Source organism: Colias eurytheme, chromosome 9 (assembly GCF_061535395.1).
Source record: "Colias eurytheme isolate Ceu_HAF_F1 chromosome 9, ilColEury1 Martin Lab GWU primary, whole genome shotgun sequence".
NCBI classification, from domain to species: Eukaryota; Metazoa; Arthropoda; class Insecta; order Lepidoptera; family Pieridae; genus Colias; species Colias eurytheme.
Window position 1 is genome coordinate 6,950,424 of NC_142988.1, and position 25,834 is coordinate 6,976,257.

The window sequence follows — 25,834 nt, forward strand, 5'->3', positions numbered from 1 at the left end:
TGAGCGACGATGTAAGATTCCGTTTTGTTACGAAAGTCTTGTGTGTAGATAATTTCTATGAAGAATAAATTATATTATGTAACATTTCCGAATGAGCGTCGCGAGCCGCGACGGACACTAACGTGTAGGTCAATTTGTTGTCGTGCGTCGCCGCGACCGGTACAAGGAATAGAGTGCATAATTTTTATACGTATCGGCGTCTATGTAATATAGATATAAAAGATTTATGTTGAATATGGAGGATACTGCAATATGCTGCATTTCGATAAATAAGAGAACATTAAAGTTACACGGATAGATTTTTATTTTTATTTAATTTTTTTCTATTTATTGCCCTTGTTATTTATTACCTTGGTCGAAGAACAAATGCTAAAGTATGAAAATATAAATTGATACATTATTACATTTTATTTCTTAATTAAAATTTATATCACATCTTAAACCAATTATTATTGTATTAATACAATTGTTTCTTTTATAAATGTTCCACACTACAAATATTATCACAAAATTAGTTTTAGTACATATGTTTTTAGTATAATTACAGTATTATTTTGTTAATTTAATTGACATAATTATTGCCGCCTATTAACCGGAGTTCATTTTAGCCTGCCTTTCTTCAGATATCGAAAATTTATTACAAAGGAAAAATATGAGAGATTCTGATGTCGGTTTTATCTTTCCTTCTGCGAAGAGACGCTTGATGTTACGAATCTGTTTCTTGTGAGGGTACTCTTTAGTTTTTTGGTCCTCCTGAAATAAAAAAAAATTGGTTGTTTGTAAAGTAGGTTTACGATCGAGATGTTTACGTGATAACGTCTTATTGGTGCCAGCGCTCGAGATGAGACGGGAGATCGGTCCGTCTCTCTCTCGTTATACCTGCGATCGCGCTCGTGAGGTTTTGGTGTGACACACACAACAAGTTTCTGAACATGTCACCCGACTAAAACGATTTTAAAAACGTTATCACGTTAAAAATAATATAATGAGCTCTCATAATATTTGGTATAAGAGAACATGTAAGAGTACACAAAATTCTCAAAACCATGAAGTACACACATTCACATTAAATTATAATTGATTAGATGCATATACGAGCCAGACGCAACTCATAAGCTACAGTTTTGTCACATACAATTATTTTGATAATTGAAGAATTACGCAAATTCATAAATCAAAAAGTATAACCATTCTACCTAATAATCCATCCTATTATATCACTGAAACAACTAGAGTGGATGCGGGATGCCGCATACATCAAAAATATTGCAATTAATCATTAAAAACACAAAATTCGTTTTCGTATCATCTGATAAGAATCTATACTAATATAATAAAGCTGAAGTTTGTTTGTTAGAACGCGCTAATCTCAGGAACTACTGGACCGATTTGAAAAATTATTTCGATTTTAGATTTTTCGGGGATGGCTATAGGCTATATATATCATTACGCGCCTACAGGAGCGGAGCAATGTGGGTAAAACCGCGAGGCACAGCTAGTAACTTAATATACCGTGATTGAAATTATATTGTAACTATTGAAAAAAACATTTTTAATGTTTTCCTATGATAACTAATTAAACTAACTTAAATATATTTTTACGGGAATAAATTCAATGGTCAATCATAGAAAACACTACATAACATATACCTCGTCTTCCTTAACGGGTTCTTCGTTGTTGGCTTCATCCCACATGACGGGGTGCCACGATCTGCGCACGGCCTTCTCGGGCGGGACGAGCGGCTGCGGCGGTCTCAGCGGCAGCGAGTGCACGTCCACGTAGCTCACGTCGTCATACGATATAGCTTCTCCGCTCATTGTCTGTAAACAATTGTACCACATGAAAAACGTGATATTACATAAATCTAACTATCGTAACTTTCTAACTAATATATTAATAAGTACTAGCTTCCGCCCGCGTGGTATTTTTTCGCAATAAAAGTTTCTCAGGGTCTATAGATTGTCTGTGCCAAATTTCATCAAAATCTGTTGAGAGGTTTAAGCGGGAAAGCGTAACAGACAGACAGAGTTACTTTCGCATTTATAATATTAGTAGGGATAAGTAAATCAAGCGGTACACGTAAAATTAATTATCCTTATTTTTTAAAAAGTACTATTATTAATGCGGAAGCAACTGTGTCTCTCTTCGTAAACACTCAACCACTAAACCGATTTGGTGACCATTGTGAGATTATATATTTTGTGACAATAATAAATGGGAGGATTATGTAAAAGTATAAAAGTTTATTACCATTATTATATTTTTAACCGACTTCAAAAAAAAGGAGGAGGTTATCAATTCGGCCGGTATGTTTTTTTTTTTTTTTATGTATGTACACCGATTACTCCGTGGTTTCTGAACCGATTTACGTGATTCTTTTTTTATTCGATGCGGGATGGTGTCGAATTGGTCCCATAAAAATTTTATTCGGATAGGCCCAGTAGATTTTATTTTATGAGCATTTTTGTAAATGTTGCAAGTGCAAGTTTGAAGTCGGTTGTTTTTAACGCAGTTATTGACTTGTTTAGTGTTCCGAATCGCAAAATAAAGTAACGTCTGTCTGTCTGCTAATATTTGAAGTTAAACTTATGAATCGATTTTTGCACGCCTCATAAGCGAAGCGTTGAGGTGGGTACTACTGTCACTTCGCGCAAAACATCTGATTTTTCAAACTTAAAATGTCTTTATGTATCATACATTGCACTTGTAAGATAATACATACACACACATATTAAGAAAAAACACTATTTTTAACATTCATAATATTTTTGATGTCATTTTTTTTATTTAAACTAGTTAAAAACAGTTTAAAAAAGTTCTGTCTTGGACGTCCGTGTGTCTGTATGTGCGGAGGATTTTCTTGTTAACACGATAGCGACCGAAATACTTTACTAATCGAGTCTTTTTTTTTTCTCTTACGCTTGAGTATGCTCAGGAATAGAACCCTTTCATTTTTCAGGGTCTGATTCGATGTGGTTTAATTGTTATTAAATAAACAAAAATAATAATTAATAAATAATTATTAAAAAAAATTATGAGGCGTGCACTTTTGGATTTTCCAAACTATTTGATATTTAAGTTTATTTCATGTGTTTTAGTTGGTTGTATACTGTATACACATTACACGTGTAGTACCTTGTGTGGTTGCGTACCATTTTTCGTTGGAAGTAATATAATCAATTTTCAGATGTTTTCTTTTTAAAATTTTAATAAACAACATATTGTGTGAGACTAACAAAACGAACCCGCGGGCAAAAGCAAGTATTTCTTTAGCTAAGTGTTATTATGGTAGAGACAGCTGCTACATCACTGACCAGCATCATCTCTTCTGCTAAAAACATATATCCATAAGAGCATACAGAATATATATTCACTTTGTCGTTATAATACATATTACTAATATGTACTTAATATTAGTAGTTTTAAATTGAGAAATATTATACCATTACATTTCACACTAAAATAAATTATATTCTTTCCCTTTATTGCATTTATTGATGAAGCAACTGATCCATCATAAAAACATTTTTTACGGCCTGAGCATAGCGCGAGCGTGATCAAGAAATATTATAAAGAACTTTGTATATAGAAGATTTATTATCCTTTATTTTGCTAAATAATTTCGCTAGGCGTGTTTAACGTTTCATGTTGCATCAGTTTCATTAAACGCTCGGTCGTTCATATCGACGATATCAAGACATCAAACAACCTTTTAAACTTTTCTTATGTTTGCCTGTTGTTCCAGGACGTCTTTGAAACTGCTGAACCTATTTATTGATACTTACTTGATGATGACGAAATTATAAAGATGACGACTTTGTTTGTTTAAACGCGCTTATCTCAGGAACTACTGGTCCGATTTGAAAATTTCGGTGTTAGATAGCCCATCTATCGAGGAAGGCCATATTATGTACCTATATCATTACGCTAAGACCAACAGCAACGGAGCCACGCGGGTGAAAGCACGAAGCGCAGATATAGTTTATATATATATCATAAAAATCCTTTGTCCATTTTCAAATATAATAATTCGTTTCAATTATTACTAGTACCACAGACTAGTACCCCGTTTTATAAACCGGGGCTAACTGCTGTGATCTCAATTTAATAAATAGTTTCGAACCCTTTTAAGCCTTTCAGATGATCTATTTCAAATTATTGATTACCATTAATTAATTTATTGGCATCGAATGATTAGACGGATATATTTAATACCGATCGTTATTTACGATGCACATGTTCGAACACTGTTAAACATTCTAGGCTTTACTGAGAGGCCAACGCTTGATGGTACAAAAATAAACACAGCCATGCTGTAAGAAACAACTACGCAATTTAATTGAATTGGATATTTGGCACAGATACAAGAAATCATTTTTCGACATCGTCACTTGAACGATTTCTTATAACTATTTTAAATTGGATCATTTCGTAAATAACAATCAATACTTAGATACCTACTTATTATAAATGAATCTAAAGTAGGTAGGTAAGATATTTATTAACATTTCTAAGGCTGAATTATTTGCGTAATTTAAAATTGGGTTGTAAGTAAATAAGTAGTTGGTACCTACCTACCTCAATTAATCTAAAATAGATATAAAGAAACAAATTTTTAGTCTATATTATACAAAAATCCAAAATAAAAAGTTTTCTTACAGACTCAAAATACGAATGAAACTTGTAAATTTCTTAACTTGTGGTTTTTAACGGCGTTAGAAAAACGCTCTACCACGCTCTACGTTGTAAAGGTATAAAATTTACATACAAAATATATACCACCATTACATTATAGATTAAGGATTAATATTCTGGTGTTAATACGAGTGGAACTTTTCATTTTTTAAACCTCTAGGCTCTTACAGGATTTTGTTTTTGATCCTACGAAGTCTCTAGGTACCGGCTAAACTAAAATATGCCGCAAACATTTTTTACTTATATTGTTTACATAATATAACAATGCAATTCAATATTTACTCACAATTTCAGTCTTCAATTTTAAATTACACCACACAACTTTTCTTAATGCCTCTTTCAATACAACAAACAATTCCACGTACGAATCTGGTTGATGTATTAATAGCTTCCAATATCACCGCTTATTTGAGTTAACAAAAGAGTGAATTGACGCATGTACGAATTACTACTGATGTTAATTACTTTCTTTCGGAGAGCCTCCGACGCGATGCCGGTCGCGTCTTTGTGACGTTGAATTTGGACAATTACCAGTAAAAATAAGATCACCACAACAGTACTGATATCTGGGACGCTGACCGGATTTCATGCCAACAAGTTCAACAGCTTAGATTCCCTGCCGCCAGATATCCTATTATTACAAATTATTATCGATTTATTATTTTAATAATTAGTTATATTAAATTTCAGACGTAAACGCTTATTTTCCTTACCAAGAATTGGTAACTACCAGCATCGATGTCTATTTTTGCGAAGTTTTATCTATCAGAGCACAGACTAATAATAATAAATGTTGTTATCACGATAGAAGTTACAATGTAGCTTCAAGTCCTAAGGTAAAAGGGTATAGGTATAATTACAAACTTCAGATTTTATTATTTAAAAAACAACTTTTATTCTTAATATTTTTTCTATAACTAGTCAACAATCATTGGATATGAATACCTTATTAACAAGGCATCTACCAAATAAACAAATTGGCTAAATACATAATAAAATTTGTAAAAACATTAGCCAGTACTAATTTAGATTTATAACTACTATCTTAATTTTGTATGTAACAGACAATATTTATATTTAATCAGTAACACAACACAACTTATTGTAAAAGCGTTATGCTCTATTTAACTCTGTTGCTCAACAAACTATCAAAGCTACGCTCCTGCGACGAGTTCATCAAAAGAATTTTCATGTTCAGATCTCGAGAGCATGTATTCGGGTAAAGTGACTCCTAAAGCTGAACTATACCGTGGCATCGTGTCTGCCCAAAATGCGCCTTTGGAATCAGCTCCTGCAAATTCTTCAGGAGGGGCGATTTTAGAGCCGTCGCTTTCAATTTTTTCCGCAGCTTCAGGGCTTCTTTTAATTTTCTGATTATTATTTAAATTTTTAACTTCTGTCGTCTGAGCAACAGGATTTGTAGCAGCGGTGACTAAGGCAGCTTGTGAGGCCTTCTTACGTTTTACTTTTTTGTTGTTGCTAGGTTCAGCTGTGTACGCTGCTGATTTCTGTTTTGGTGGCGTACTTGTTGTTATAGTTTTGCTTTCGGCACCTTCATTGCCGCTATCAAGAGTTGTAGGTTTTGAAGTAAATTCTTTTACTTCTTGATAGGCTAAATGACTTTGTTTCGGCGCTGATTCAGAAACAAACATACATTCTTCGTGCTTTAGACCAGATTTATCTAGGCATTGAAAGCATGTCATACCATTTTTATGAACTTTTTTACATGCCGATCTATCTTTCTTTTTAAATTCTGCTAAAACATTTTCTACGTCTTTTTTTGGCTCATTGTCCGTATAAAATCCGGGAAGAGCTTTTTTATAATCATATGGTTTCGCTTCTTTACTCTCAGCAGAAGATTCTTCACTTGATGCTCGCAACGCTGCACTGGGCTTAGGGTTTGAGGTATGTACATAATATGATTTATATTTTTCTCCTGAATTATCGCTCTCGCTTGGCTGACCATCCTTTAATTTCGCAAACTTTTGTGGGGCCGTTTCTTCTTGTGATTCTTTATATTTTTCTGCCTTATTTGGTTGATCAGCTTTTTCGCTTGAGTCCTCTTTGTCATCAGGTTCATCATTGCTGTCAAATTTTCTCTCTTTGGAATACGCATATTTATTATTTTTCGGCTCAGCTTCATATGAACACGATTCATAATTTCCACCTGTTTTTGGATCTTTACAAGTCATACATTTCATACCATCCCTTTTGACTTCCTTACAATTTCCAGGATTCTGTCTGATTTCAGCTGCTTGTTTTTCAGAAAGTTCCTTTATCCTATCGTATTCTTTATGGTCATACCCAGAATCATATTTGTAAGGATACTCATACTTGTCATCAGAATCTTTCTTTTCTTTATAAGGACTACTATACAGGCTTCCTCCAAAAGCTTTTGGTATTGAAATATACTCCGCCCTATAACCATAAGGATCATCATCCTCTTCATCGTTTCTTTTTTTCCCACTATCTCGGCTTCGTCCCCTTGTATAGCGTCGAATACGAACTGGTCCTGCAATATAAGGATTTGACTTGTAGTTCTGATTACTTTGAAATTGTTCAACTGCATCTTCTCTACGGTAATGTAGAGGATGACTAACTTCAGCATTAACTAATGGCTGAAAATAAGCTGCAACCGTAGGATTCTTTTTTAATGCTTCCAAAATTTCCACTCCATCCTCATTCTCTTCAGGTTTAAACACTTTATAATTTGCATCATGTACAGTTTGAATATTATATCTTAAAGGGCGAACGTTTTGTTGTGAATTTGAATTTGTTAGTCTTTGGTGTGATTCTGACTCTGATTTTCGATTAGCTTGATGGGGAAAGTTTTGACTGGCAATAGGGATAAAACCAAAATTTTGTGCATCAAAAATATTCTCCTTGGGAGCTGTTTGACTTTGCAAAGAATCTATAGAGCTACTGACTATTGTATCAAATAATTTAGGATATTGACTTTTATCTGCTTTTAGCATTGCTGCGGCGATAGGATTTGATGCAAGAGATATGATTCCTGTAATTTTAAAAATTACATACATAATTTTAATTAAGACCTTTTAACAGGCTAATTAGTAGCCTCATAATAGAACAATGTTATGTACTAACCAGTATTTTCGTCATTGAAAATATTTTCAAAGTCCAGTCCTGGTACAAATCCGCTTCGCTGCTCATCATATGAAAGCACTTCCCCGCAAGCGATAATCACTATCAACTGCAACAGATTAATAATAACAATATAAAAACTATATTTATGTAATTTAAAGTAAACACTGTTTTAATTTATGTATATCAGCAAAACATCGTACCAGACATTTTAATTTCAACATTTTTTAATGGGTTTAAACCCAAAAAGAGTCCCACTAAGTTTATTTATCTCTATGTGGAGTTGTATTTCTGTATTAAGTTGAGATAAAAGTAGCGTCATATTATTACAATGACAAGGTTTTATAGGCGTTATTATTGCGAAGGTGAAAGATCGGTGCAACAGAGCGCGCGCACCACTCAAGCGTGTCTCTTCGGACAATGTCCGCTTACTCCATCCACCGATCAACTGCTGGGGTCAATATTTGCAATAGGCCTCTATCACTTTTGAAGCAATGGTCGCAGAAAAAGTTAATAGGAATTTATGTGGTATTTGAAATTCACAAAAAGAATGCAATTGTTACCTATCTATTTGTTTATATTTTAAAATGAGAAAATTTCTAAATTTTATAACAAATTTTGCAAAAATATATATTTACAAATTAATTTTTAGGAACTCATCTCTTCAACTTCTCTCTCGCCTATTGCTATTTCCTAATTTTGGCAAGAGGCAAGCTAAACGTCCCATTTTCGTTTCTTTCAAGTCCAGTTCAAAGAAACGAAAATGTCTAATAAAACTTAATTAACTTTAGTATTTAGGCATTTACATTAATCGAACGGTCTAGTATTACTAGTCGGAGTAATACCTATGTATAATATGTTGAACCACTTTGTTACCTCAGAACTTTTGACTGGGTGACCCTGCCATGTAAATTTGGTTTCTGAAAATTTGAAGGCGGTTTTGATTTTTATTAAAAAAATGTGATTAATGTTTCGTCTTAGGTATCTGTTTTATTTGTAAAGTAACATCTTCATATACAAATCAAAATCAAAATGTGCCTTAGCACAGAGGCTATCTTAGGCTTACCTAAGATACAAAGATGAATAAACATTGAAAGGGTTTGAAATTTTCAATTCTTACAGAAATTAAAATTATTTGTGGTCAAACTTATTCTTCTTAAATAGATAATACATAAAAGAGGCAGAAGGTGTTACAAATAATATAAAACATTTTATTTTAATACTTTAATATTAAAACAAATAAATACACAACAAATATCCATTATATTGGAAAACAATATTCAAGATCTCTTATAAAGTTGAACATTAAATAGTATATTGCCGTAGTAAAAAAAACAGCGTATATGGATGCAATTCGAGACAATAGTCATAAATATAAATGGAATGCAATAGTAGAAACATTTACAGGCCAAACACAAATAATTATCCTTTTAGCTTTTCCAGGAGCCGTTGTCCCGCTGGGTCATTTTTCAGTACCGCCAGAATTGTCTTCTGCAACAAAAATAATTTACTTGAAATTGATATTTTTGGTTTTATGCATTTAAATGCTATATACATTTATTAAGAATAGAAAAAATTCTTGAAAGGATGCGGGTTCGAGTCCCGCCTCGTGATGGAATTTTTTCTATAATCTTTATAAATTTATATTAATAATTTACTTATTAAAATTTGACATTTGCATACATAACACAAATAATTTTAAGTTAAAATTTAGAAACACAAAGGGGATGCTATAAATTTTTGTATCATCACTGACCTATATGTGTGTTGTGTGTTTTTCACGAAGTATTCTATCGCTCGTGTTGACGTTATACATTGTTATTCTAATTTATTTGGCAAATTGACATCAGTGACGCTACAATTAAATTTTAACTCAAATTTGTTAAATTTAAATCAAGGTGACGATACATTCTTTCTTTGTTGTGTCATTGTCTCTACAATGACTATAATGGTTTTGATAAAATTAGCATCTTTAGTTTTTCCCAATTTACACAGAACGTAGTTATTAATCGCACGCAAGATTTATAACGGACGATTCCGGGAAGTGAAATATAATGTTCGTCTACAAAAATAAGTTTGAGCCAAGCCGTGTGCAAAAGATAGTATTTTGGGGGCAAGTTACGCAAATAGAACTGACCGAATACTTAGTATTGGAATCTTGCAACTTCTGCGACAACATCCACAGGTTTGACGCCAAGCCCGACATGGCCGGCTGCGCCAAGTCCGCTCGTCTCACGATCCTCCAAAACAATTCGAGCGCCAAATTGTACTGTTTCTTCGTTTCCTTCGCGTCCGCGAGCGCTTTCAATACGACAAGTAACTCTTGGCATATGTTTGTCGCATGATTGTCTAGATATTTAATGAATTCTTCGTCCGAACCATACAGCTCGTCATTTGATATAACTAAAAAGGAAATTGTTCTGACGTTTATTCGGAGAGAAAAATTTTGCACTTTTATAAGTGATCAGTGCCGTCTTTAAGGCAGGGCCCGCAGGGCCCTGGCCCGAGGCCCCGAGGTAGGCAGGGGCCCCACAATTCTGAAAATTTTCGATATACAACAACAAATTTTATAACATAATAAGAAAAATATCAAATCACACACTTGGTAAAATAGAAACAAGATTTTAGGGTATTAGTTTTTTAGATTCAAAAAATTTATTTATTGAACTCTCATATGTGGGGTGTTAAGAGACGGGGTTACGATTTAGCCTATTGCGTTATTGTAAACTGAAAAATGATAAAGTTAAAATTTAAGGATTTTCCATCCCTTACATAGGCCCCAGCCAGTACCTTGGCCCATAGCCTCGTTGATCCTAAAGACGGCACTGTAAGTGATGACCTTATGGTCTTTAAATTTAACAATTCGGTTTATTCTTTATTTAATTGATCATGACCACAATGCTAATTGCTAATAATAATTCGTAATGTGAAGTTCTAAATGTATGAATTTTAAAAAACATCGTAAACACCTATCATAATTAAGAAAAAAAATACGAATTCATAGGTAGTTAATTTTATAGGCATATAAATAATATGAACCTGAATCTATGTGGTACGCATACTGCTCCTGCGTCATTTCACTAAGCAAGTCTAAAACACGCAGGAGCGTCGTGTAATATAAAGCGTCTGTTTTCCGCCATTGTATTTTCTCCATAATTTTTATGAACCCGCTCAAAATATACGCTTTGCTATTACTGTCCACGTTGTCCTGAAAAATATTATTAAGGTATTATACCTTTCTATTTTAGTAACAATTAACATAGCACCATATTCATTTAATGAATACAGATCTCGTCCAGTTAAAACAACAGTTACAATATTTAGTACTTACTGGCAGTACTAAGAGCGTTGATAGGAAATTACTTATTAATCCCAAAACTCGGTCATGCGTGGGTTTCTTCTGACCGTCCTCTTGGATGTATTGCGGTATGTCCGGTATTAAACCAACCAGGGCTTTTAAATTAGCTTCAGCTAAAAGAAAGTATTACGTACTATTATTAAAAAGCATATAGAAATGAGAACCAAATTATACATATAATATGTAACTACATATTTCTGTTTAGTCTTTTTACTTTAAAATTGATGCTTTCGGTTAGTTTGTTCTGCAAGTGAATTTTCGAAAATGTTTAAGTAAATGCAGTTCTATTGATTTTTTAAAAATAAAGGAATGTTTCCTTTCAGCTTTATAATAATTATAATTATTTTAAGTACTTGGGAGGGATCCCATAGACAATTTCCAATACTCGTACACAGTTAATTATACAGATAGTAAATACAGTAAATAGGTACATAATATTATGTATAATAAACAATGTACAGGTAGCGCACCAACCCTGTCCGATGCAGTTGTTGAGCAGCGCCACCTGCCCCGAGAGCAGGTAGAGCGAGGCCTTGGCGAGCGCGCAGTGCAGCGACGGCACCGTGATGAAGCAGTACGCGGCGCACGCGCGCTGCAGCCAGCGCCCGCGCGTAACGTGCGCGCGCGTCGACAGCGTGTTCACCGCCTTATCACATTATTTATTTTTACCATTCACGTTTATTATTATTAATAAATAAAATAAATCTTTATGTCACCTTTTGGATGTACAATATCGCTTCAAAGAGGGGCCACTGAAAATCAGTGTTGCAACAGCTACGTTGCAATTTATACTGAGTGGCTACAATTACTGTGTTTGAATTGTATTGTCATATTCTAATTGTATTGTGTGTTATTTCAATTTGTAGAGTCAAATAAATGATCTTTCTTTCTTTCAATATTGGTTATGAGGCTCTGGCTCTCTTGCTAGGCATAGCCTGTGTAATGTGTTAAGAAAGCCAGTCCCTTCCCTTAATACATTGTACTTGATAAAGGTAAAAATAAAAAGTTTATACAGTATACGCATGTTTTTATTTAACAATCAGAATTGAAGTGATGTACAAAAAACGACGTGACTCACAATCGTCTTTTAAAATATTGTCAAAAATGGCTGAGCGACGTTGTATTCATTGAAATTAGCGCCTTAGTGCACATTAGAAGTCTGCCCAAAAACCAGCAAAATTTAGCAGTCAATCAGAAATTTGCTTGGGTCAATTATTAAGCATGATTGTGAGTTTAGTTATTTATTGTACATCAATGATTTTTTCACTGATTATTATTTAAAAAACATATTGTGTGTACTGTGTAACTTGTATGCACCATGTGTATATGTCATGTTCATCGCGACATACAATACATTCATATCAACTTTAGAATATAATTTTATAATGAAAGAATATATTTATAACGAGAACCTTGATTAAACTTGTATTTTACCATTCCGGTAAGATGGGTTATTAAAAATATTCTACTCTATGTATTTGAATTTCCCTCTCTATGCGTATGAAAAGGTCGTAAAGAACGCAATATATCGAGTTCTGCGAAATGACTACCGTCGAAAAATTTTTTTTTTCGTGAGATCGTGCAAAGTCAACAAAACTTCATGGTCACCCTAACTACCATTTCAGCAAACATCAATGATTGGTTGAGTTGTCAAAACGTTAGACAAGGACCATTTCCTTTTGCGAAACCTCTCGCTCGAACCGTTTTTGGTTAGCGTCCGCTTATAAGGAAAAAACAACCATATGTATATAGTAATAGATCATATTTTATCAAAACAAATATTTATAGTGCACAGTCTAGTTAATAGTATAATCTATTCTATGATTTAAAATGACATTTGACACAGATTAAAATACTCACATGAACAAGTGCCACAAGAACAGTGTCGAGTTTGATGAACGCAGCTCTGCACTCCACGTAGAAGTTCAGCTGTTGCTCCAGATCGTCGTGGTGCGACGCTTGGATGAATTTATTTATCAATTCTGCACACGCTTTGCTCTCGTCTTCTACACTCACTGCACTAAAAGATACATTTTATTTTTGTTATGACTTGTACAAATTTCAATTTAAAATGAATAAAATTATTAATAGTATTTTCTTGTGTTTCATTTTACGCGAGTATTATAATTTAGATATTAAAGATTTTAACGGATTTTAAGTAAGTAATAATAGCTAGTTAATGAATAACTGCCTTGTTTTCGCTTAAATTTACTCTTAAAAAAAGATTGGACCTTTTCAATAATCAAAATTGCTCATACTCTATTATAATATGTAATTAATATTTAATATCAATGTCATGTATATAACTTACTAGCGGTCCGCCCCGGCTTCGCCCGTGGTACATATTTACGTTTTCTCTACATAAGAACCATCCTCGTACTTCAAGGAATATAATAAAAAAAGAATTATCGAAATTGGTTCAGCCGTTCTCGAGTTATGCGCTTACCAACACATTTTGCGATTCATTTTTATATATAAGATTATTAAAATACATACTTGATGGAGTCGTGTAGAATTCGGCTGAGACGCATCAAACTCGATATAACAATAGGATCATCTATTTGCACCGATTTATATCTATCGAAAAATATCGATAGCACCGTCTTCGCCATCATCGTTCGAGCACTTGAAGTTTGAACCAACTCGACAAGGGGCATGAACGCATCCTGCATTTAAAATATTTTCTTAATTTTGCCAACCAGAATAAGTACGAATATAGGTAGTTATGTTAATAAAATATTTGTCTTTATTATCAAGGCAAGAAAAAGTATATGTTTAGTATGTTAATAAATAATATTTAAACATATGTAATCAAGATGATGTCCTTTATAATTTGTTTTCTTAAAACAATTACTTTTTTCAAGTATAGTAAGTATAGTTTTATATTTTTAATTAGGCCGCGTTTCCATCTGCAAGAAAACTTCCGCAAGAAATGTCCGACAGTCTGTCTGACAGCAGCTTGCAAGGGTTTCCACCTGTAAGTAGACATTTCTTGCGGAAGATTTCTTGCAGATAGAAACGCGGCCTTAGTATAAGTATTCGATTACCATCAAGAAAAGTTCTTCAACATCTGGAATGTGCCTCAGCATTCTTTTGACTACAGCTTGAATCTGTACGGAGTAGTCGTCCGCCGGTTGCCCGCATTTGATCATATAGCGAATTGTTCCCCGCAATATAATGTTTATATGTTGTGTCTGCAAAATTTACAAATAAAATAATATAGTGTAAAAAATACCCGAATATTTAATTTTTTTTCTTTAATTTAACTTTTCCTGAATTTCATCAATTATTTTATCCTCCAGTTCAATTTCGCGAGAAAAATTAAATTATAACTTTCAAACAATTTGCCCCCTACATCATACGAATTATCTTGAAGATAGCAATGAGAAACATTTCAGTTTTACATAAGTCACTCTTTCCATCTCTATCGTCGCCTAGAGCCATAGTTGCAATTTATTACTAACATGGTCCTGAAGATCCAAGTGTCCACTCAATAAGTTATACATAATATGTGACTTACAGACAACTGTAAACATGCAAATTGTATCCACGGTTCCAACACTTGCAGGAAGTTAGCCGTGCCCTTCATGCTACTGGCTAGTTTCCACCAGTTCTGGCTCAACACCTCCGAAGACAATTGGCGATAACTTTCCGCGTGACACAAATGCTCCCCGAGAGACGCTAGTATTTGATGTGACATCACTGCAATATAAACATTGTAATAAATTCGTTATTCATTAAAAAAATATATTATGAAATTTTACAATCTAGATCTTCCCTTACCCATTCCATCAACATTTTTACGAATTAGGTCTAGAATTGTTGTAGATTTATTAATGATACTAGTTGAATCAAAAGCTGAGGTGATACAACACAGCAGAAGTTCACTGTAAAATAATAATTGTATTGAGAAAGATGAAAATAAGCTAAGTTTTTTTTTCAATTCGAGCAGTGGTTACCTATTTTCAATTTGATCACACTTCTGCAATAGATCATCCAAAAGAGCTTGTTTATTAGTAGTTTGGTTTAGAGAACCCAAAAGTAACCAATCCACTGCAGGCACATACAAGTTCAAATATTGATCTGCAGTCAATAGTTGTGTGCCATACTTTTTCAGCATTGAACTGTGAAAAATCTAAAAGAAATCCATTAGCAAGTTATAAATGAATTATATTATATTAATATATACTATACTATGTAGTTATTTTGTATCTAGGGAATTAATAATAATATATTGATTACCTGCTGATATTCATCAATAAATTCTTTTAAGTTTTCATGAAAATATTGCTCACAATCTTTGCCCAATAATTTTGAAGCTATATTGCATAAATAGACCCGTATATATATAGCAACGAGTGGGTTACCCATTCCCCGTATCATTTTAGTTAATCGAGTAATAGTTGCTTTTATTTCATCCTTGGAAATAAATACGTAGCATTGTAACAACGCCATTTCCATATATAAACGAGGCAAGAGTTCTCTTATCGACGCCATCTTAAACAGCCAATTTTGACATGTCTCCTTTGCTATTTCAGGAACTGTATTGGAATCTATGTCCATAAATTTTACATCTAAATTTCTGTGAAGTAAAGAAATATAGATCATGATCTGTCTAATTTTATATAACAACTGTAACAACAAGATTTAGAATAAATACATAAATTAACCACAAAAATTTCACTCACCCAAAACTTTTTTTTTTCAAACGATCATATACTAATGAGCCAAAATTGTCCAATACATCACTTATTAAAACGAATTTGCTGGGATAGAATTGCATCACAGTTACATCAGAAAGTAATTTTGAGCACTGAATTGCAATTTTGAATGCTTTAACTCTTTGCTCTGAATCCCAAGCCTGAAAGAAAACATCTTAATTTGAAGGAAAAAAAGCATTTAATTAAATTTCTCATTATGTTTAAATTTCAGTGATATACCTTTTTTATTTCATCATCTAACATGTGGACTTTAGTAATAAACTCTTGCTGACTTAAACCCATGGTTTTTCGAACCGAACCCTCATCAAAATCATCAAGTTGCTCTAATCTATGTTTCACTTTTTCATTCAAATTAGAAACCTGCCTTATCAAAGCTGAAAAAGTACTAACTTAAAACAAAAAAAAAAAAAAAAAAAAAACGAAAAAGAATAAAGATTAATAAGATGCTAAATTCAACATAAAAATTAGTTATTAATATGTTCAATTTTATACATACTTTTCTCTCCACCTGGTAGAAAGCTGCTGACAATTGTAAGCTTTTCTCCTGTGGTATATTTGTTTAATATAAATGTACGTTTCATACTCCATGCTTTTGAATAATTTGTAGATGTATCAGTGTTTAATTCTACAGGTAAAGATTCCTAAGACACAAATTAAAGATTGCTTGCACAAATATCTCTATAAATACAAATAAAGATGTAAAACTACAGATGAAGCAATTGCATATAAAGAATTATACATCAATAGTATGTATAATTATTGCAGGGTGACGTTTGACTAGAAACTAATCAAAACCAACAAACCTCTTCATTATCCATCCGTTCAAAACGTTTTAGTGGATCCAATTCTTCAAATGGTGAACTCCATTTTTGAAGACTTTCTATAAAAGATTTTTTCGAACTGGGCATCTGGAGAAAAATTTGTAAACATATTACTAAAACTATACTGTAAGTGTAAGAAATATAATATTTTAAAGAATAGTGCAGTAGCAGTAACAATGGAATGGCACTGCCCATTATATTCGTTTTAGAATGAATGGGTGGTTGAATAACATTTTTAGGCAGACAATAATATTAAATTCAGTTTGATCACAATACAATTAGTGTAGATTACAATAAGTATTTAGTTTTTTGTCTTGCTAAGCAAATCTTATAAGATGTTTACTATCTGATACTTACAGTTTTTACGATATCCATTTTCAAAGGGTGTGTGGATACTTCTAAGCTGGGATATTCATAATCTTTAAGCTTTTGTTTTTTTGCGGAAGTCCTACAAAGAAAGAAATTACTGAGGTTAAATATTTGCACCTATTAATTATTGTAAGTAATAAAAATGGTTTTTGTATGTTATTTTAATAAAAAAATTAAAATTTCCTTTACCAACCAGGGATAATAAGTAGGCATGGTGGTTTATCAGGGACAAGAAATGCTAATTCTCCAATAAAGAGTATGTACGTAATCTTCAATAGTTTAGTGAATATATTCTTTCACCGTTTAAATCCTAAATTATTATAATATTATTTATGTTTACAATATTCTGAAAAATATTAAACACATCTTCTACCCACTCGCATAGAAAATAAACAATTAGATGTCTGTCAATGTCAGTGTCAAATTATGTACATGGTACATGTCTTCTGTTGTCAGTGGTGTCAAACTGTCAAAGCTCATATTCGAAAAACCAACGAAAACCCAATGAAAACCAAGTGAAAACCACATGAAGACTATACCCGGGCAAATGCCCACACTAAACTACATTATAATTTATAACAAAACTAGCTTTCCGCCAGCAGCTAGTCGGTGAAAAGCTCGCATAGTTCCCGTTCCCGCGAGATTCCCATTAAACTAAAATGTAGAGTTTGTACATGTTTGTCTGTGCTGAAATTTTTTAAAATGATAGTTTAAAATGAGTTTCTTCCACGTTTTTTCACTTTCCATACTTTTAAATTAATTTCTAGTAATGCAAAAAATGTATGGTTTTTTGTAGTTTAAGAATTAACTCTCTTTCATTGTATTAAATTTAAAAATAGAGTGAACGATACTCTTAATAAGGCATTATTTGCGGCTTACCAAAATATGTAAGTACAAGGTAAGTAACTAGTAACTAAATATTAATCTGGTTTAAAGCCGACGGCCTATCTACAAAATTATTTTAAGTACCTTAATAGAAAACGCGCGTACCATCTTAGACCACATCTTAGCTTTCCATCAGGCGAGATTGTGGTCAAGCGCTTTCCTTTCTATAATAAAAAAAAAACCCGCGAAAATTTTGGTAATTTGTAAATACCTAAAGCGAGAGAACAAAATTGAGGGAGGAGAGAAAACAATGATAGAGTTTGTTGAGGTCTTTATTGAAAAATACATAATATATTGTAGGCTTTATTAAGTTTAATAAAGAGAAATATTAAAATAACACCGACATAAAATAATCATTATTTGGCTGTATTAAAATTATATTGCGGTGGTCTATCCACTATTTTATTCCTAGACACGAAGAATATTTCTTTCTGGTTCTGTAATTTAAAGCGTCCGTCTCCAACTGGTTGATCCGTCCAATCAGTCGAATATCTTAAATTGCTCTTTTCAATAATTTTCTGCAATTTTTCAATGAAAGCTATTTGTTCATCTTCTTTCATTTCATTTATCAAAATAGGAAGATTTGCCAAACAAACCCACAGATAAAACATTCCCACTGAAAAAAATGGATTAATAAATAGATAATTTAAGTTCATAACAGCTAAATTTTAATAAAAAACAATAAAAACGTAAAAAAAAGTATCAGTTCTGAGGTAACCATGAGGTAACAGACCCAAAAATAATGAGAACCTCTTTCATTGACTGGTTGAAAACTTACCTAAAGTGAATCCTACAATTACGCTTATTCCAATAAGAAGACCAAGGTCCATTGTATTCTGCTTAAGTACCAATAGTCCAGTTATCATAAAGAATGTCAATACAAATAATCGTAGCAATTCCAGCAAAATAAAAGGGAACATCAAAATATTAATAAACTGAAAAAATAGGTAAGTAACTACATTGATAAAAGACCACAAATTGTAGTCAGATACGGTACAAGTTGTGGTCTACATAACTTAACTTATGTTCAAGGATTAAACCAGTCCATTATTAGCCTGTTAATAATAGACGATAATGTACATATGTACGTAAACGAATTTTCAAATGAATAAGATTAAATGTGATCATTGCGTTACACATACTTACCTTATATGCCCCGTAAATATAAAAAACACTTCCTAAAATATAAAAGGAAAGTGTAGTTATAACATAACTAATGTATTTATCAGGATCTGTAACACAACAATGAAATAATATTAGTATGGTATTCTAGACCCATATCATCTAGATTATGAACCAAACAAAACCGGCCAAGTGCGAGTCGGGCTCGCGCACAAAGGGTTCCGTAGCAGCAAATATAATAAATTACAGTTAAATCAACCTATCTCAAAAACTATAAGAGATACTTTGATCAAACCAAAAATCGTTGAAAGAGTTAATTAGCATGCATCACCTCTATTTTTTTTAGAATTTTATACCCCGTAGTTATAAAAATAGAGGGGGGGGGACATACTTTTTACGACTTTGAGAGCTGATATCTCAAAAACCGTTCACTTTAAGAAAAATGTTTTTTAGAAAACTTTATATCATTTTAAAAGACCTTTCCATTGATACCCCACACGGGTATGTACATCGAAAAAAAAAATTTCATCCCTCAGTTACATGTATGGGGGGCCCCACCCCCAATTCTTTTTTTTACTATTTAGTGTCATATTTTTGTAGCGGTTCATACAACACATATTCCCATCAAATTTCATCACTGTAGTACTTATAGTTTCCGAGTAAATCGGCTGTGACAGACGGACAGACGGACAGACGGACAGACGGACATGACGAAACTATAAGGGTTCCGTTTTTGCCATTTTGGCTACGGAACCCTAAAAACCGCGTTATTATTTCATTTACGAATGAGGAAGTTCCTGAATGTTTAAAATATCATGTCTAAATTAATAGAATTGAAATATTAGAGATAATATGCTGGTGATCAGTGATGTCACGCCACATCATATTATGGTGTCTTAAAATTAATTATTACGGTCCCATAACTCATTGACTTATTATTACACCTAGCACATAGTAACTCAATGTACGCGGCTAAGCTTTTCGCTTTTCGCAGCCTTAGAGTTGTATTAACCGTATTTTTATATTTTTATTTGGAACAACAATAAATAAATCATCATCTAAGCAAGAATGGATTTATGAACTAATGAAATGAATCTAGTGTGCAATGGGTTAAAAATCCGATTTATTGATTATATTATAGTAAAAAAAAATTGAACTAAAACACTGTGTGAGGCCACAAAAAGTCAAATTCAAAGAGCGTGTTTAACAGCACCAACCTTCCAAAAAGTATGAGATTAAATCGGTAACATACGTAAGACTAACATCATCAATCCACGGAACTAAAAATTGTTTTATTTTATCAATATTCTCGGCAGCAAGACATAAAACTGCTATATCCACAACAGCTTGAATCTTGAAAAAAATGGGTAACCATGACAAATTTTAAATATTATAATACTTGTATTATCCAAATAAACTAACTAACTACTACATATAGTTAACTATATAAATAACTAACAATTGAAAAAATTGCTATTATTATACCCCCTAAACGAAGAGAAAAGTAAAAGCAACAACTATATACAAATGCCATTTTGCTGAAAAAATATTTTAATGTTTCACGAAATATAATTATTAATGGTTAGAATGAGGCTCTAAAAACGAGCGTCTTTTTTCTATGGGCATTGGTATCTATTTACATAGATACCAATACCATACCAACTAAAATAATCGATTATATAATTGCGAGATTTACAACAGTATTTAGGGTTCGGTGAAGTAAAAAAATAAAAATAAAAATAAAAATCATTTATTGAAGTAATTAGGAATATTTTTGTGTAGAAAGAGATATGTATATACCTACTCCCTCTACGTAGTTTTGTTTGAAACTTTCATTTTAGGAGTTTTCTTTATATACAAAAATGAAACTCGTTTTCCTTGGTCACGGCATCACGCGTGAACGGGTGGACCGATTTCGATAATTCTTTTTTTATAATATTCCTTGAAGTACGAGGATGGTTCATATGGAGAGAAAACATAAACATGTACCACTGCCGGGGCGGACCGCTAGTAGATTATATGTCTGTAGTAGTGCGGAACCGTAAGACCTCTGCAAATGATCTTGCGATGCTAACTTTAAAAGACATGGTATAACAAAAAGATATTGAGGGGAATGAACTACGCTTCTTCTACGTACAACGTACCTACTCCTTCTCACGAACATGAAACAATAGTAGCAAAGGGAAAAGTCAATAGAATTAGATATATCAATGGTAGTTAAGGACGTAGGTACCAGCTACGTATACATAATTCATATTTAATAATACTTAAATAAAAACACTTTATTATACAATGCACAGATATAAAATATGTACAATATCTTACAAAAGGAATCTTCACCGTATAAATTGGCGGCCTTATCGCTTTGAAGCGATTTCTTCCAGGAAACCTTGGGATATAGGAAAATGAAAAGATTGAAAAAGGTAGATAGTGCATAGACAAGGAGTGAATACACATAAATATAATAGACTAGCTTCCGCCCACGACTTTGTACCGTTTTTCCCCGTTCCCGCAAGAATTCCGGGAAATCCTTTCTTAGCGGATGCCTACGTCCTTACCTGTATGCCAAATTTCAGCCCGATACGTCCAGTGGTTTGGGCTGTGCGTTGATAGATCACTATATCAGTCACCTTTGATTTTATATATATAAACACTAGCTTTCCGCCCGCGGCTTCGCCCGCGTTTTCAGAGAAAACCCCGCATAGTTAGTAGTAGCATTTATATAATTTTTATAGTTTGTTGCCTATTGTATTAATCTTTATAGCTTGCATTGTATTAATCTTTATAGCTTGCTTTGTATTAATCTTTATAGCTTTTATTTTAAGAAAGTGCATCATAAGCGCATACATCACTTCATGTTATCTTACTACACACTACTCACACCCCACGAAAATTTCAATACTCACTGTAATACTGCATATCATAAAATTTATAAATACAATCTCTCATATCAGTATCCCCCTTATAATATTATTAATTGTTACATATATTGCATACCTACGCCTAATGTTCTCCCTGCCGTTGATAAACATCTCTACCGTTTTATCCTGCACTATATTATTATGTATTTTTCACCTTAATTATGGATAATAATTATATTACAACAGAAATAGATAATTCTAATAACGTACAATGCTTTCTAGTTAGTGACATAAATGAATTTCAATCTCTTCTCAACTCAGATATCAGTAGTAATCATGCGCTTTCGGTTTTGACTGTCAACATTCGGAGTATTAATTGTAACTTTGATTTATTTTTGGCATTTGTATCTAGTCTTCAACTCTCTATAGACGTGTTTGTTCTCACAGAATGTTGGACTAGTATGGCTAATCCGCCCCCTAATTTGGACAACTATCAGGTGTTTTGGTCTAAAAATATTCTGAATCAAAATGAGGGAGTGGTTGTGTATATCCGTCAAGAAATCAAATCTCGTGCTTATGAACCCTTATTTTTGGAAGGGAATTGTCTTGTCATCAACATTGAACCTGATTATACATTAATATGCTCATATCGACCTCCATCCTTTCGCAATACATCAATCTATTTAGAATCACTTGACAATACTCTAAAAACAGTCTCTTCCAGAAATGTTATTTTTACGGGTGACATAAATATAGATACACTATCAATCCATTCACAAACTGTGCAAAATTATCTAGACCTGCTTGCCATGCATGGACTCATTCAAGGGATTACCATACCGACGAGGTTATCATCATGCCTCGATCACTTCATGATAAAGTGCTCTAATGTATGGAAAACGCTTGTCTTTGAACAAGTAATCACTGATCATTCTCCCATTTTACTTTATATTTCTGGTGCAAATGTCAAAAACCACTGTGGAGGCCAGTCTTCTACTAAGAAATCGGTTATTGACTATGTAGGTTTGGAAAAATCTTTTTTAGAAGAATCATGGCAAGACTTGTATGAAACTTGTGACGCAAATGTCGCTGCTAATTTGTTTATAGATAAACTATTGTCTTTAATAAGCTGTAATATTCAAACAAAAACAGAAAAGCGAAGGCATCAACCTTTAAAACCTTGGATCACAAGAGGGGTAGTCAAATGTATTAGGAAGAGAAATAAGTTACATATTAAGGTTAAAAAGTCACCAGAGAATGAATACCTTAGGGATAAATACATTAAATATAGAAATGTCTGCAATAACATAATTAAAACACTGAAAAGGGAATACTACAAAGATAAACTTATTAAAAGTAAGGGAAATATGAGAAAAACATGGCAAGTTATTAAAGATGTGTGTAATTTAAATAAACGTAAAGATCCTACAAATGAACTTCTACAGTCATGTGATGATCCAGTTATGTCACTCAATAATGTAAATTCATACTTTACCTCGGTTGGTGGTACGCTGGCAAATTTAACATTGCAAAAAATGAATACCACGCAAAGTGATCTCGCTGCTCGCTGTAAAAAAACCAACTCACCGCTTAATTCTATGTCTCTTCTTCCTACAGATCTGGTAGAAGTCAGAAATGTCATACTTAGCTTAAAACCACATAGCGCTCCAGGCTGGGATAACATTTCCGCAAATCTATTGATAAAATTTGTTAATTTTCTTGTCGAGCCAATTGCATTTCTATGCAATCTCAGTTTTGACAGTGGGGTTTTTCCTTCAGCGTTTAAAAAGGCTATTGTCAGCCCAATACATAAAAGTGGAGACAAAAGTAACCCAACCAATTATAGACCCATTTCTTTACTTTCAAATTTATCAAAGATCTTAGAAAAATTAGCTAAAAAAAGATTAGTAAAGTATCTCGAGAAAAATAACATACTTAATAGTAATCAGTTTGGCTTTAGAGAACGAATGTCAACCGAAGATGCTATTCTCTCTTTGACTTCAAAAATCGTTCACTATCTTGATAATGGGTTCAAATGTATAGGAGTGTTCCTCGATTTACAAAAGGCTTTTGATACTGTCTCCATTCTATCCTTTTATCAAAGCTAGAGAATGTAGGTGTGAGGGGACTCGCACTTGATTGGTTTACAGATTACTTGACAGCTAGGACGCAACGTGTTAGGGTTGATAGTCTTGAAAGTGAATGCTCAGAGTGCACTTTTGGCGTTCCTCAAGGAAGTACATTAGGACCTACGCTCTTCCTTGTATATATAAATGACCTATGTTGTATTACCTTACGTGGACTTGATCTTTTCATGTTTGCAGACGATACTGTTTTACTCGTCCACGATAAGACTTGGTCAACTGTAACAAAACTTGCTGAAGATTGCCTTTCCGTAGTGACTAGTTGGTTGGAAAATAGCTTACTCACTATCAATACTAGCAAAACGAAATATATGTGTTATAGTATTACATCAAAAGGTGCCGCTAGTGAAGACACGATTCTTAAAATACACACTCACCCATGTAATCGTGGTAACCATATCGGAAGCTGCAACTGTGCTACGCTCTCGCGTGTTCATTCTATTAAATATCTTGGAGTTCAGATCGATGACAATTTGAATTGGACTTCACATATTTCCACTTTATCTTCTAGAGTTCGTCAACTAATTTATATTTTTAAAACTTTGAGATCTGTCGCAGAACAAAAATTAGTAATAGAAACCTATAAATCCTTGTGCGAATGTTTAATAAGGTATTGTATATGTGCTTGGGGCAATGCATCCAAATCGCTCCTTATAACAGCTGAGCGTGCCCAGAGAGCAATTCTTAAAGTCTGCCTTCATCTACCATTCAGTCATCCCACAAGTGAGGTTTATAAAAAAGCCAGAGTTTTAAGTATCAGAAAGCTTTTCATATTTGAAACCCTGAGACGCTATCATAAAAAGGACGTGCCTTACTTACCTGAAAGTACCAAGCGTGTGGACCGTTGCCCATTTCCGATAACGAAATCAAGATTCGCACAAAAGCACTACAATGTAGTTGCGCCGCACCTGTACAATATTATAAATAAGGAATTAAAATTGAAAAAAGTAAACAATAATGGAATAAAAAACTTAATACTCACCTGGCTTGAGAACTTTGACTACGACGATACTGAAATTATTTTAAGGGATCTTTTAACAACATAGTATAGATAAAAAAATATTGTATATAATAAATCACATCAACAGAAAATGTTTATAAATTACAACATTTATGCACAACTACACTCACTCATTCACACACGCACACACGCACACACTCTCACACACACACACACACCCACATACACACACACACACTCACTCACATTCATCTAGATATACACAAATGCGCTTACGTATAAATTTAACTTACCTTGTCTTTATTTTTGTTATTTTAGAGCTTTTAGTTTAGTTTATAGACATAATACTATGATCAATATTGGGAGAAGCCTCTGGCTCCTGAGACACAGTTTTAACTAGTTCAGGAGTCGAAGGATTCATTATCTAGACCTGTACAATTATTATGTCAATAAAGATTTTTTTTTTTTTTTTTTTTTATTATTAGTTCCCTTTCCCGTGGGATTTCCGGGATAAAACCTATCCTTTCTCTCAAGTTGGATCGAACTGCACATGGTGTGCGAATTTTATTTTAATCGGTTAAGTGGTTTAGGAGTCCATTGAGGACAAACATTGTGACACGAGATTTATATGTATTAAGATAGGTACATAGGTAACATAAGAAAGAAAGAAAACGTGCAGAAGAGGTTCTATTAAATTTCAAGTACCTAGAGAAATAGGTAAAACAGAACAGATACAGAATGACTATGAGGACATATAATATTTTTTAATTGCAGCTTTAAAACTATTCAAAGTT

At 33.1% G+C, this 25,834-nt stretch overlaps 4 protein-coding genes across 8 annotated transcripts; all 4 read right to left on the reverse strand.

Annotated features, from left to right (window-relative positions):
- Window positions 1-280: 280 nt before the first annotated feature.
- Window positions 281-5,176, reverse strand: LOC149905887 (uncharacterized). 2 transcript variants are annotated; one of them, XM_090105385.1, is made up of 3 exons: window positions 5,162-5,176; window positions 1,651-1,821; window positions 281-753 (listed from the first exon to the last, which is right to left on the reverse strand). In XM_090105385.1, exons 2-3 carry the CDS (start codon window positions 1,816-1,818, stop codon window positions 589-591), a joined length of 333 nt encoding a protein of 110 aa, XP_089961511.1. In that variant the 5' UTR covers window positions 1,819-1,821; window positions 5,162-5,176; the 3' UTR covers window positions 281-588. The 2 variants fall into 2 exon arrangements, with proteins under 2 accessions (XP_089961511.1, XP_089961510.1); XM_090105384.1 differs by lacking the exon at window positions 5,162-5,176 and adding an exon at window positions 4,983-5,149.
- A 414-nt stretch (window positions 5,177-5,590) lies between these two features.
- LOC149905888 (uncharacterized) lies at window positions 5,591-8,198 on the reverse strand. Of its 2 annotated transcripts, none has more exons than XM_090105382.1 (3): window positions 8,002-8,198; window positions 7,802-7,907; window positions 5,591-7,709 (listed from the first exon to the last, which is right to left on the reverse strand). In XM_090105382.1, exons 1-3 carry the CDS (start codon window positions 8,020-8,022, stop codon window positions 5,851-5,853), a joined length of 1,986 nt encoding a protein of 661 aa, XP_089961508.1. In that variant the 5' UTR covers window positions 8,023-8,198; the 3' UTR covers window positions 5,591-5,850. The 2 variants fall into 2 exon arrangements, with proteins under 2 accessions (XP_089961508.1, XP_089961509.1); XM_090105383.1 differs by having other exon boundaries at window positions 5,596-7,208.
- Window positions 8,199-9,073: 875 nt separating this feature from the next.
- On the reverse strand, window positions 9,074-18,191 carry LOC149905889 (VPS35 endosomal protein-sorting factor-like). 3 transcript variants are annotated; one of them, XM_090105293.1, is made up of 18 exons: window positions 17,261-17,634; window positions 17,056-17,146; window positions 16,681-16,785; window positions 16,374-16,518; window positions 16,097-16,266; window positions 15,845-16,017; window positions 15,399-15,738; window positions 15,116-15,291; window positions 14,940-15,043; window positions 14,677-14,858; window positions 14,204-14,350; window positions 13,653-13,822; window positions 13,017-13,176; window positions 11,631-11,802; window positions 11,130-11,269; window positions 10,838-11,006; window positions 9,936-10,201; window positions 9,074-9,289 (listed from the first exon to the last, which is right to left on the reverse strand). In XM_090105293.1, the coding sequence occupies exons 1-18, from the start codon at window positions 17,278-17,280 to the stop codon at window positions 9,221-9,223; spliced, it is 2,799 nt and encodes a 932-aa protein (XP_089961419.1). In that variant the 5' UTR covers window positions 17,281-17,634; the 3' UTR covers window positions 9,074-9,220. The 3 variants fall into 3 exon arrangements, with proteins under 3 accessions (XP_089961419.1, XP_089961421.1, XP_089961420.1); XM_090105295.1 differs by lacking the exon at window positions 17,261-17,634 and adding an exon at window positions 18,037-18,191 and having other exon boundaries at window positions 9,075-9,289; XM_090105294.1 differs by having other exon boundaries at window positions 9,076-9,289; window positions 16,097-16,251.
- Window positions 18,192-18,246: 55 nt separating this feature from the next.
- LOC149905890 (uncharacterized) lies at window positions 18,247-20,457 on the reverse strand (the record flags this gene model as incomplete). Its single annotated transcript, XM_090105296.1, has 4 exons — window positions 18,247-18,568; window positions 18,731-18,887; window positions 19,099-19,184; window positions 20,292-20,457. Coding segments are annotated over 4 exons (669 nt in total), but the record flags the coding sequence as incomplete, so codon positions are not given.
- Window positions 20,458-25,834: the final 5,377 nt, after the last annotated feature.